We start from the raw sequence: 13,739 nt of genomic DNA, 5'->3' as shown, positions 1-13,739 counted from the left end.
AAACTACCTGATTGTGCCAAACTTCTTTTGATGGCAGCAGTTAGGAAAGGCCAAAAGAGAAAGACGATAAAGATACATGTTCCTCCACCTATTTAACTGGCTCTTTCCAAAACTGTGATCATCAGTACACATTCAATATCAAGCTGCTCCTTTGTTTTTTGAATGAATTGTAAGAATGTTTGTCCAGTGTTTTCTTTGATAAAAATACACAAATAATGATTTTAGGCAGTTAACAAGGGGGAAAATGAGTAAGGCAAAGCAAATTTGTGTTTTTATATTTTTATTGATTGATTGATGTAGTGCCAGGATTCATTAAATCATTCAACACTTTTGCACCAGTATGTGTTGTTTTTATTTCCTCCTCTTGATAATATTCCATTCAATTACATAATCCATGTTCAGCTTAAAATAAACCTTATTAGCTGGAATGTTCTGCACTTTGCTTTCCTACATTTTTCTAGTGAAAATCCGCCAATAATCATTGAAAGAAGGATGTTTAGCCAACACAGTGCTGTAAGTGCATCAGTGTTGCAGATCATAGGTGAGATACTTGAATGTTTGACATTCTGACATACAAACCGGTTATCAAAGAGAAAAGAAAAACACTGGCAATATAAGGCCACAAAAACAATTTTCACACCAAACTCAACGTAATGCACATCACATACGCAAGCTGCTGTCAGTTATACATATCTGCCAACACACTGACCCCGAAATCTACATGTGTATCAACATCACTTTCAAGTTGACCGCAAATATCATGGTATACTCTTCTTGTTACATAAACCTATATACAGTTGCGCTGACATAGAAAAGCATGCTTTTGCATATTAGAAGTTTGTTGGGTAAACTTTACACTAAATCCATAACATTTATCAGCACAGCATTGTTCCAACCAGCAGCATTAATCTGAGGGAACAGGCTATTATAATTCACTTTTATTACAGATCTTGTACAGTATTAACATGCCTTATGATGATGCAATATTACTTTATCCTCTCTCATATTTTTTCAAATCATGGGGTTTGTGAGAACACGCCAAAAGACAACTGTATGAAAGCAAATAAGGAACAACACAAAATCAACACTTGCATTTGGTTTAAAATAAATGAATACTCCATTCAAACAATTTGTACAACAATAATGCATCTAGAGATATTTTGTGCAACATAATACACAGAAACACATAATGTCATAATTAGGAATGAATAAATCAGGATGACAAGCAATGTGAGTTCTTTTGACGGATATAGTGCAGCTGCTCGCACAAACGGACTTAAAAAATAAACATTCGGAAACCATTTAAGCTCTCTGATATTGCCAATCACATGCTCTGCTGCATCACTCTCAACAGGCCAATAGCAGCATTTTTTCCTGGCTGGTACAATGTGCCTGTTCTGTCATCTGTATCAGTTCAGCTATCACACCTCGCTAACGCCAGACAAATTGTTTAACCCTTATTGAGCCAGGCACGTCGACTCAGAATAAATCTGTATTTACAGCAGCAGCTTGCAGTACTTCACAGCTTTTACAAGCCCACAAACCAGTACTGGGATCTTCTCCATCTCCATGCAGATTATGGAGTAATATACAGTGATACATGGGCTTCTTTATTCACTAGCTGCCTTAGCAGTAAATGCACATTGCAATAAAGCGAGAGAAACCATATGATGCACTTCGAAAAAGAAAATCAAAACAAATTAAGGAATAAATAAATACAAATCAACAAAAATATAAATAGTTTTAGAATATCCAGGATGTCAACAAGTGTTGTGTGTAATAAAATAAATAAAAAGAATAAACACATTTGCATATAAGTAAGATTATTTTTACAGCACAAAATGAGCTCTGATGCACACAGCTTTGTGGTAAAACACAAGTATGGTAAAAAAGACAATTTTACATTTATTGGAACCTGTCTGAGTAAACAGTTTTTAACAACGTTATATTATTCTGAGATAGTAATAGTGGTACTTCCACTTATACCGTCATGACATTCTTTATAATTTACATAAATCTTTGCTATTATCAGTCTATATCATCGTTATTCTGAAAAAGATAAAAGGTCAAAGGGACTGCAGAGTAGGGGAATGTATATGCTTTTACAATAACACATTTATGTATTCAGCATGTAAGTCATTTAAGTCAACGCCATTGGTTTGTTATCCTCAAAAAAAGCTCACTGCAGACCCAAACAATTTAAATAAATGATAATAAAGAAGTGAAACAATTATTCTGGGGGGAGAAAGCCATTGAGAGTTAACCCCTGGGGGCTTTTCAGCACAGCCTCTCCATGTAAACTCAATGGATCCATTAAAACCCTAACCTGGAGCTGGCACCCAGGCTCTTCCCCTTTCCACTGACCTGATACCTCACTTTTTGTTTTTCAGCTGATTGGCCAGCCAGTCGAGGCCCTCGTACAGACCGTCTCCGCTGGTGGCGCAGGTGGCCTGAATGTACCAGTTGCGATGGCGTAGGGAGTGTAAGCCCAGCTTGTCTGTGATCTCGGCAGCATTCATTGCATTAGGCAGGTCCTATAAGGAAATCACATCAGTTGGGTCAATCAGGAGGCCTGAGTTAGTGAAAATGAGCAGAAAATATTGAATGCAGATGAGGGGAATCGATGGAGGCTATACCTGTTTGTTGGCAAAGACCAGAAGAACAGCATCCCGCAGCTCGTCCTCAGCCAGCATCCTCATCAGTTCCTCCCGAGCTTCGTTCACACGCTCCCGGTCATTGCTGTCCACCACAAAGATCAAACCTGCAGTGACAAATAAGTGTCTTTTTAAAGGGTTAAATACATTAAAAAACATAAATTCTACTATGCGACTATCACTTTCCTCCCATGGTTTAACAATACGCTGACATCATATTGTTAAAAAAACACTTTGCCTAACCGATTTTTTTTATTGCTAAAGCTTTTCATGACTAAGCTGATAACAATTTGAAACAGTTGGAGGCTGTATTGAAATGACCTCATCTAAAACATTAGTCAGATGTGCCTCAGGTGCTTGGGGGGGGGGGAGTGTGCAATGCAGTATTTGCCACAGGACCCTGTTAACTCCAACATGGCCGACTTGTGCATCATCAGAGAGACTCCTGGTCTGGCTCACCCTGGGTGTTCTGGAAGTAGTGCCTCCACAGAGGACGGATCTTGTCCTGGCCACCCACATCCCACACGGTGAAGCTGATGTTTTTGTACTCCACTGTCTCTACATTGAAACCTGAGTGAAATGCAAAATCAAATGAGATACACAAGCCCAGTGACAGGTGTTTCACCTAACACTAGCCTTAATAATCTTTGCCCACGCACCGATTGTGGGGATGGTGGTAACAATCTCCCCCAGCTTCAGCTTGTAAAGGATGGTTGTTTTTCCAGCAGCGTCCAGCCCCACCATGAGAATTCGCATCTCCTTCTTGCCTATCAGGCTCTTCAACAGGTTGCCAAAGATGTTCCCCATGATGACTGACGGCTCTCACCTCGACTGCAACAGAACTGTAAACACAGGGAAGAGAAAAGACCTTCTCCATATATAGCAATAAAACAAACCTGTGAACCACATATAGAAGTAATAGAAACACAAAGAAAGAGCATGCGGTTACACACAGTAGCTCTTCAAAATCAACTCTCAACATTACCACTTCGTAAGGGCTTGAGGTCCCCTTAAACTTCACACCTCATCAGGAAGCTGACCCGACTTAAAAGGCTGTTGCATTGCACTTTGACAGCTAGCAAGGTAAACCAACCGCCATGTTGGATCTCTGTTGTGTGGATTGGCTTTCATATGGTGCAGAGTAACCACCTTTTATGCTGTGAATTGAATGAATGCCAGTGGAACAATGAATCCATAAAAATAAAAACATAATCAGGTTGTGAGAACATGTTGTGCAAACACCCTACAGCCTTGTGAGTGTTTCAGAGTGTGTGTGTGTGTGTGTGTTTGTGTGTGTGTCATTGTGCATGTCTTATGTGTCTGACTAATTCCTAATTGGGTAACAGATGGGTGATTATGGGAAGCACTGTTGTCAACTTGCTATTATGCACTCTGTTACAATGTTTAAAATTACCAATCGATACAAATGGTCTATATAACATTGATGCAACCATTTCATATAATATGCTGCATGGAGAATACCACTTTATATTAGGAAATTCTCCTCCACATTCCCATGAAAGTCATATATTTTGTATTTTTTTTAAAAGAAGTGTGGAAAAAAAATAAACACAAATCACAGAACACTTTAAGGTGAGAGACTTTGCTGTCTTTAACAGGCCACCTGTCCACTTGTGCTATGATTTTCTACCTGAGAGGCATTTATTATGTGCTAATTTAAGGATTTTCCAAGAGTAAAAAAATGCACACAAAGCCAAGAGTGAGGCTGCGAGATGATCCCTATCTCCCTCTAATAACCTTTAATTTTATAAAAACTAACCTAGCTTAGTATCCATTCATTTATATCAAATGCACAGGCTATACTGTAGCTGCTAGCACAGCCTGTTACAGCTGCAGTGGCCGCACATCCATGTAGATCTGTCATAATGCAAGGGGCTGATGCTGCAGTCCAAGCAGGCGATGAATTTGAATGAGACACATTTCCTAAATAAAGCGTAAAATGATAAATATTCGAGCTAAGATGAGATGGCGACAATATTACGTGATCAGTTTTTAAAATAAATGTCTCTGGGTCAATTTGTCTGATGTATTCCTCCTCGAAGAGTCACGACAAGGCAGCACATTATTCGGCCTAATCTCGTCGATTAGCGGCGGTTATTTTACTGAAAAGCGTAACAAGGCGTTAAAACAGCAAAACAGCGCTGCGGTCATCTTTATTACTTGTATACATCTTGGAGCATTTTCTCCATTTGCATCTCATTCACACTTACCCGTCCACGGCAGGCAGGCTACCAGCTGGATTCAGGCAGAGGAGAGGACTCGAAGAAAGTCTCGCGATGATAAGAGGTTGTGAAGTCTTGTATTGTCGCGATAGTTTAATGTCAAGATCACCTCTCACGTTTGACTTGTTAAAAGCTAGGAAGAATTGCTGGAGGGCAACAGTAATTTAACAGTGTCTTTATAAAACGTGAATATTTTTGTGTTACATCAGCATTGACCTGCTTTACATTTAAAAGTGTTCAGCTTTTAGTTGAACACAATATTGTTCTTTATGACTGATACACGTTGCATGTGCTCAACGTTATGTGTGTGGTGTTATTGCAGGCCAACAACAAAACCAATATGAAATGTAACACGGTGTCTGCAGTCATGTTTAAATAATTATGACAGGAATCATCTTAATGAATAAGTAAATGGCTGACTGTAATAGGATGCCGAGTGATACTTCCTGGCCTGTTTCTGTCAATGAGGTGACAGGATGCAACAAAACATAGCAGATTACTATCCATGTGTACTAATTTTGTCATAGTATCGTGTATATCAAAAGGTGATCCAGTACATGTATGTAGTGGTGAAAGAAATGTATCAGTAACAAATGTGAATATACTCCACTACAACTCAAAGTGCAGAGTTCAAAACTTTACACAAGTTTGTATATAAACATTATCAGCAAAATGCACTTAAAGTATGAAAAGTATAAAAAAAGTACACATTTTGCAGTAGAATACTCCCTGTCAGTGTTTGACTATTTTATACAATGCTTTTGGATTTATTCAGATTTTAATGTTTAAGGTTATGCGGATTCCAAAAATAAATAAATAACATAATTACAGCTTTGTGAAAATGCTTTTTCAATTTGATCCAAGAAGGTTTTTAAATACTTTATTTAGCTTAAGATAAATGAGAATATTCCTAGCCTAAACGTGCTTAGTAAAATTCATCATTGCATTTATGTGGTTTTACAGGTGGCAATGCATGTCAAAGTCAGGAAGAAACCTCCTTCCAGTAGGTGTGGGTTTAACTCATTACCTGGAGAAAAAAAAACCTAGTGTGATTAAATGACACACCGGATCCCAGCCCTAAAACCATAGGTGACTCCAACATTTATCCCCCTCTTCCTCTCTGTTGTGTGTCAGTCAGCGGTCCAGTGATAGATGTGTTTATCAACTCAGTGGTGAAGGCAGAGGAATAAAGAGGGGAGCAGATGTTTGCAGCTGCAGACCAGATTATGGGGTGGAGTGGATGGTGGGGGAGCCTGCCGAGTTTTGAGAGGGTTACAGGGGGGTTACAGCGGGCTTGTGTGTTGGCAGAGAGGTGGGGTGGGGAGCTATGACTTAAAGGAGCCTTTCCTCTGAAGTGTCTGCCAGCGTGCACCCCAGCAAACACAATCACAAGTCTCGTTGGTTGTGCTAGCTGAACTAATGAGGGCCTGCACGTTGAGGGCAGGGGCTTTGATGTTCTGGGTAGCTGGCTCCTTGTGTTTTCTCTCCCGCTCTCCTTCTCTGCCTGTCCCACATCAAGAAATGAAAGGGGAGTTGAGAAGCAGATGTTTTGAGGCATGTATTTATACAGAGTACACTTTATTCACCCCCTTCACCATACCCCATTTGTCCTTTGCTTCTGCATCCCCGCCATACGTACAGCGAGGATCTATCTCCCCATCCTTATATCCAACTAAACACACAAAATCGCCTTACTTTATACATATAATCATCCTGTCAATCAAAGGGGGTAACTTTTATCTCTCCTAACTTCCTCTCTCGGCCTTCCTCTCTTTAATTTCAGCCCAGTCTGGTTGTCATTACTCGGAGGGCAGTCAATGTGTTGCTATGCATGTGTCTATGTCTGCAGCGATGAGGGGGAGACTGGGAAAGAGAAAAAAAGAGCGCACAGAGTGAGAGAGAAACCAATCCCAGGCTATCCACCAACCTCTGTCTCACACATGCGAGAAACAGTGACAGGAAATTCCCTTTCGCAGCAGCTCCAGGGTGAAATGATAAAGGAATGAAGAAATGCAAACCAGAAATCTTTTCCCTTATCATTCCATATGAGTTGCTTTCTCTTTTTTATTCCCTCACTAAATACCAAACAGAAAAAACAGTTGATTCAGCCATTCCTCAGGAGCTGAGGGAGGTTTACAGAAATCGATTCAAACAACACTTAAATGGTATTAAATCTTCTAATGTCAGATAACACATTCAGTTTGGATCATCCAAGATATCTAGGAATGCTGCCATCGTTAATTCAGTCAGGTGTTGACATGGGAATTTAGCTAAATCTGCAGCGTCTCGGGTCACCAGGAGTTCTGTCTGACAGTTCATAAATATGATGATGAGACATAATGCATGTTTTTGATTGTGCATCAGTGCCAGTATCCCTACATGTAAGTGTCTTTGTGCATAAACAAATGCACGTTTTTATGTGCCTGTGTTTACGTTTGTGTAGTCTGTCTCCCAGGTAACCATGACACAGCATCCCACGTGGTTTAGCGAGTCCCTTCGTTGGCCATGAACTCTGGGACAGATGATCCCCTCAGATGCTTGCACAGCAAAGACTGGTATAATCAACCCCACTCTCTGCTCGCTTGATGCTTCTCTCCAGTAATAAAAGTCATACTTTAAGGAAACAATATCCTGCAGCCATAAAAAGTCTTTCTCAGCATGAAATGGCCATAAAAAAGGCTCTCACCTCCCAAATCTGTAGTGCGTAGAACTTGCCCTGCAATTCTCACACACACACACACACACACACACACACACACACACACACACACACACACACACACACACACACACACACACACACACACACACACACACACACACACACACTTCAGCATCAGTTCAAGACTAAAGCAGGTCCATCTCTCACTTTGACATGTACTACATGTGGGAAGAATCTAAGGAGTACCCAGACGATGAAATTGACAAAAGAAAGCACAGAATAAGAAGCGCTCTGTCATCACTTCATAGTGAAAATGACACATCATATCACAGCTATATTAATGAAAAAACATGACCACTGGCGAACATTTTCTAACGTTCCAAGGTGTAGATAACCTAAATGTGTTAGTTGTTTAGCCTAAGGAATTTAAGGACTTTGCCACTTTGAGTCTGACCAGTGTTCTCTCAGTCCTGAGATCTCTCAGATGTATCAGTCCATTAAAAACCACAAAAACAATATCCTGTTTCGTGTCTTCTTCCATTAGTAAAACCCTTGTCTAGATTTTCTGACTTAGTCAAAATAATTATTGTTGCCCTGTTTTAGTCACAGGTGCAAGACATACAAATGGAGTAAATATCTTGGAGATCTGATTAATCTGCGGACTCCGGATAAGCGGTTGAAAACGGATGGATGGATCTTGGTCATCATCAGCAGAGCCCAGTTAAATGTGATATGAATTGCTTTGTTTTACGGCATTAAACCACTCTTAGCACAAGTGTGTCAGTATCTATAACCCAAAAAAAAGGCACAACACAATAATAATATTAATAATAATACATTTACAAATATACATGTGCACATTAAAATACACATCTATTGTACAATGTGATGAGTCATCAAGTAGACATTGAAATAGAAATGCTTATTTGCTGTTCCCTGTTGCTTTGTTTTGTGGGATAGAAAAGATTGGGTATTTGCTGTTTTCATGGCTGAGAGGGCAGCGTCTAAACAACCATAGCAGGACAAATGTCATGAGTCACCTCTTCAATCTCTGACTTGGCATATTGAGAATAACAGCGGCTACAAAGAGAAAATAGATCCCAGATGATGGACCCAAAAAAAGGAAAGGGGGATAAACAGACTTCTGGGAGAGTTACACAAGGAGGGAAACAAAGGCTCGAACAAAAGGAGTGGGTGAGGGGACGGGCTCACCATCTTGAGTCTGGGATAGGTAAAGGCATCTGGGACTTGGAAAAGTGGAATCTACTTGCACACATTGACCCACTCTGTGAGACGACACTCCTCACACAGCACGTAGCAACACCAGTGGAACCTGCAGTTGCAGCGCTCACTACGTGTCTGTCTCAGGATGTTGTGTCCGCGGCCGCAGCACAGCGAGCCGCAGCCATCTGTGCTGTAGCTGGTTTTGTTGCAAATGCGTCCTTGTGTACCTGGAGAGTCTACAGACGCATCACGCTCACAGAAGTCAGGAGACTTCTCAAAGAAGACCAGCTCTCTGGAAATGGTTCGTCGGCGACCTCTGTTGGGTCCGCCTGTGCTTCCGCTGGCGCTGTTTCCAGTTCGAGGGTTGAAAACCCCATTGTTCTTGTTCTGGGAGTTGACAAAGATGGCTGACAAGAACTTTTCCTTGAGTAGTGAACCCACAAGCCGAAACTCTGGAGACACGTGCCAGCAGGTCTTAAACTGACAGCTCCCTGATGTCCCGTGACATTTGCACTTCCTCTTCATGTTGTCATTCACTATCTGTGTAGAGAAAGGTAGATTACGTAAAAAATCAGAAATGCAACAATGTCACAGATAATAATAAAGGCTGGTGAGAGTGTGGAAGTGAGACTGCTCCTAGAGCAACATTAACATCATTATGGATAAGCACATTTCTCACCTGTCGTCCCACACGGTTGTTATGTATCCTCATGCGAGCGTGGATGTCTCTTGGAGAGCCGCGGGAGTCCAGCCAGTCCCTAGAAAAACGGTCCCCAAAACGGACGTCATGACTGCAGCCCCCCCATTCCCACGTCTCCTGCATGGAGCTCAGCTCATCTGGTATAGGCTTGAGCAGGGCCGAGGGATGGGTGGAGCGCAGGTTAGTGGGCAGGTCGCCATGGTGACCGTTGAGCCCTGAGGGTAGAGATCGTGACATGGCAAGGCCTACTCCACCCTTCTGCAGGGTCTGCAGCTGCAGCTGTGTGAGTTTCAGGCGGATCTTGTCATCGTCCTGGCGACGCTTAGCCTCACACCCACACCCCCGCAGCTTGCCCATGCTGCAGGCTGAGGCCACAGAGTGAGCCACACCCGCTGCCAACAAGGCCAGGGAGAAAGCACTCTCGCGAAAACCTTGGATCAGGAGATAAACACTCAGAGGATGAAAAAGATAAACAGTCCAGCATCTGTGTGCATAACAACATCTACTCCCATATTTATATCTACACCCGCTAACCCAGGTCACATTATGAGCATCAAGTGTGCATCCGGCTCTCACCCCTGTTAAGGATGGTGTTGTGGTGGGGAAGCTTGCCAAGTCCCTCCAGTGAGGAGCAATTCCAGCGCTGATCCCGGAGCTGGTGCTGGCATTCGTGAATGGCCACCTGGATGCCCTGCAAAGCGGAGGCCGTCACATCAGGGCTCCTCACACACATCCTCATCTGACGTTTGCTGAGGCCTGCCAGCCTCAGGCACACTGAGTTAGGGGTTAGCACTGGATCTCCTGCCACCTTCAGGCTGAGAATATCATTACACAGCACCCTGCAGAGACAGAGAGAAAGAGAAAGGGAGATAAAAAAAAAGTTAGTGGGGGGGCCATCAGAGCTGGTCAGGAGTTCATTAGTCAAATCCTTAGGAGCATGTCGAAAGATGTTTTGGATACTTAAGAAAATAAAAAAATAAAAATCAAGTAAGATTTAGGTTAGATATCCACAAAATAATGTGTCTCATCTCTAAGGGATTTGCTGATTAGGCTACAGTTAATAAAATGTGAAAATCAATTGCACAAGAACTTACAGAGTTTCAACAGATGTTGTTTAAAGCAGGGGGAAATATAATTCTAAACAGATCATCTAGCTGTGAAGTCCCAAAAGCAGAAATATACTCTCCAAACACATCTTATAGAGAAATAACAATAGTGTAATCTACAGTATATTGATTTATTTATGGCATTGCTAAGAATTACACTACAATATCAGTTAGAATAGTTTCTTATGTTTCAACATTACACAAAATCTGCCTGTGAAATCATAGGCAGATTTTCCACTTTTAAACTAAATGTTAAGTATCCGTTTAAATACACAGTAACTTCCATCAGCTCTCCTCGCGCTCTCAAGTGCACTCACGTTAATGCAGGTGACATAAGTGCTGCTGCAAAAATCAGGAATTGGTCCCAACGGAGTTTGTTTGATAGCTCCATTTTGTTAAGCGTCTTTCGCGACGTGACATTAAAACACTGGTAATAAAGTCCTGTATTGAATGAGAATATCAAAAAACAGAAGAAGAGTGGAGTATTATCGATGCACCGCCAAACGAGCGAGGAGTGAACACGGAGAACAGAGGAGCTCGGGGGCGAGAGTAAACGGGAGGGGGGAGAGAAAGAGGGGAGGGCAGGAGATGCCTCCACAGGCGGCTGTTTGCAAAAATATTGGCCAACATGAGAGTTGGATCACCAGTTGATTATTTTATCACTTGAGTGTGAAGTTTTGTGCAAGCGGAAAATGACGTCTCCAAACTTTTTACGCACAAGCACCACTTTCCACTCCGCGCATCTGTCTCAAGTGTTGGTAGATGATCAAAAGTACTGAATCATATAATCATATTTAATAGCTTATAGACATATTATTATATTTAAACAAACATGTTTTCTTATTTAGGGGAAGGTAAATCGTGAATCCCTTCATTTTCGATGATAAATATCAAAAAAACACTCCGAAAAATGAAATATTAAAAATCAAAAGAGATTTTGTTCATAAAGGGGTGAGATAAATGATGAATGGGGGAGGGGAGGTCTGCTGGTTCCACTGTACGACAGGGAGGCAGCAGCAGGCAGGCGGCTCCGCTAACAGACCCTCCAACAATACTGTTTTTAGTCATGTGGTCCCCTTCCTCCCACCTCCGGCTGTTCCTCATTGTTTTGTTTGAAACAACTTCACTTTGTCACTCTAAAGTCTTTATTTCAGAGAATAACATTATATACATAAATTACGGGAGTGACAGCTCTTTTTTTGGGGTCGTGATTTATCACATTACGGCGTCACATGCTCCAACAAAAATATAATGGCAAATAACACCTATGGTTTAAGCAGGCAGTGTGGAAGTATAGGACCTCAATGATCATTAAACATTTTATTTATATACATAAATACATATCTATTCAAAACGATGTTCGTGCTCAATTATGACTTGGCCTATGCTCAGGCCCTCTGTCAGGATTTAGGATACTGTGGCAGCTCGGTATCGAATCAATCAGCATATTGATCCAAATAAGTCAAAACACTAAATCAACAGGTCCATCGCTCATATAATTTTTCTCACAAATAAAAAATGATTCTTGACCACACGTTTAACAATAAGAGACACTGCTGTTGGTATCGTGAAGGTGCATGTGGGTTACTTTCATAAAATTAAGTTAAAACCCCCCTCGAACACCGTTCGCCTGGTGACACCAATTCATCTAATCTCCTTCCATTCCCTAAGCTGCAGCAATGAAAAGTGCATTAGCATTCTGCCTTGGCGTGTATATCTAAGTGGCTTAAAAAGTGATTTGAAGTTGATTTGTATATAAAAGGCCCCCTTTATCCGGATTGAAGCTCTAATCTGCTCGGTGTCGCATGACTGCTCCAGGAAACTCGTTTGAGCACCTTCATATAAAGCTGGAGTATAAACGTAGGATGGCTGTCATTAAATCCTTTTTTTTCACAAAAGCCCACTTCCTTTTACTGTCATCTGAGGGAAAAGAGGGAAAGAGAGAGAGAGAGATGGAGCAAGAGGGATGGGGAGAGATTATCCAAACTACAACCGCTGCTGTGACTACCGTTGGAACATGCAAATTAGCAGATAAATGTCACATAATGAAACATTCCCCCATGAACCAACATGGAGAAGTTTGGGGACATTGAAGCCTGCTCCTAGTCTGGGGTAAGATGGAGATGCCGCAAAGTGGCTCAAGCTGTGATTACACTGCTACATGTGCGTCGAGGGAGGTCTGCTGGCCAGATGTTTGGAATGGTTTTTATTCTTACTCGTCCCCCTCTTTCCTGGTTCATCATACATCAAACTTCTGATTGGAGACCGTATATCATCCCTTCTGTGTTTGAAAAAACATTTAAGTAGCCCAGCAGGCAGTGTGAGTAATATGACAAGTTAGAGCGAATTATATCATGCAAGTTTCCTTGTGCGCGTGTGCATGGCGCATTGGGCTTATAAACACTGGCGGTAATAGTTTTGTATATGGGGCCTCTTCTAAATTAGTATCTCAATAAATGAACAGCACCTCATGAAAAGGTTTTAATTAAATGTTGTTCATTGGTAAAATTACCACGGACATGTGTGTATTTATAAAGAGATTAGTGTAAAAAAGGAAACGAAATGAACAGAAATCTCCTTAGTCACTGCACATTTTTAGAGCGCGTTTGGAGAAAAGAGGAGGAGATGTGGTTAGGGAGTAGGCTAATCCAACCACCGGTTAAAAAGGGCAGTTTTAGATGGCTCATATTCCGCTGTTACTGTATTGCACCGTGACACCAGCTTTGAGCAGCGGCGGAGCACCAAACCGGGCGCACCCACAGCATCTGTACCAACACATCACTGCTGCAGGGGCACTTCTCCTTTCTGCAAGACTGGATGTGGAACCAAGCGCACGGCCAGTGGGAAAATACTTGCAGCCGCACACATTTACAGGGAATCGATTATGTGGTGACCGTGAGATTCCACAAGTAATATGCGAAACTCTGTGGATTGCCCTATTTTTTCTCTTTCTTTCTCCTTTCTGCCCAGTTGTGTTTCCTTATTCATTGTGCGCCCTATGAAGAGCATTAACTATCCCTCCCTCCAATCCTATTGAAAAGGCTCCGAAAAAAACAGAGGGAGATGAGAGCAGCAAATCCCTTTTTTATTCCCCTCGTAGCGCTCAATAAGAGAAGAATGTGTTGCCTATCAGTCACCGAGGGGATCAAG

At 41.7% G+C, this 13,739-nt stretch overlaps 2 protein-coding genes across 2 annotated transcripts; both read right to left on the bottom strand.

Annotated features, from left to right (window-relative positions):
* Positions 1-272: 272 nt before the first annotated feature.
* arf3a (ADP-ribosylation factor 3a) lies at positions 273-4,959 on the bottom strand. Its single transcript, XM_063892461.1, has 5 exons — positions 4,886-4,959; positions 3,314-3,496; positions 3,114-3,224; positions 2,637-2,761; positions 273-2,534 (listed from the first exon to the last, which is right to left on the bottom strand). The coding sequence occupies exons 2-5, from the start codon at positions 3,459-3,461 to the stop codon at positions 2,373-2,375; spliced, it is 546 nt and encodes a 181-aa protein (XP_063748531.1). The 5' UTR covers positions 3,462-3,496; positions 4,886-4,959; the 3' UTR covers positions 273-2,372.
* A 2,834-nt stretch (positions 4,960-7,793) lies between these two features.
* On the bottom strand, positions 7,794-11,081 carry wnt10b (wingless-type MMTV integration site family, member 10b). The gene is made up of 4 exons (XM_063892451.1): positions 10,907-11,081; positions 10,060-10,322; positions 9,463-9,914; positions 7,794-9,323 (listed from the first exon to the last, which is right to left on the bottom strand). Exons 1-4 carry the CDS (start codon positions 10,978-10,980, stop codon positions 8,823-8,825), a joined length of 1,290 nt encoding a protein of 429 aa, XP_063748521.1. The 5' UTR covers positions 10,981-11,081; the 3' UTR covers positions 7,794-8,822.
* Positions 11,082-13,739: the final 2,658 nt, after the last annotated feature.

This window comes from Eleginops maclovinus, chromosome 1 (assembly GCF_036324505.1).
Source record: "Eleginops maclovinus isolate JMC-PN-2008 ecotype Puerto Natales chromosome 1, JC_Emac_rtc_rv5, whole genome shotgun sequence".
Taxonomy (NCBI): domain Eukaryota; kingdom Metazoa; phylum Chordata; class Actinopteri; order Perciformes; family Eleginopidae; genus Eleginops; species Eleginops maclovinus.
The sequence above is the reverse complement of the archived record's forward strand: the minus strand, read 5'-3'. Positions and strand labels throughout refer to the sequence as shown.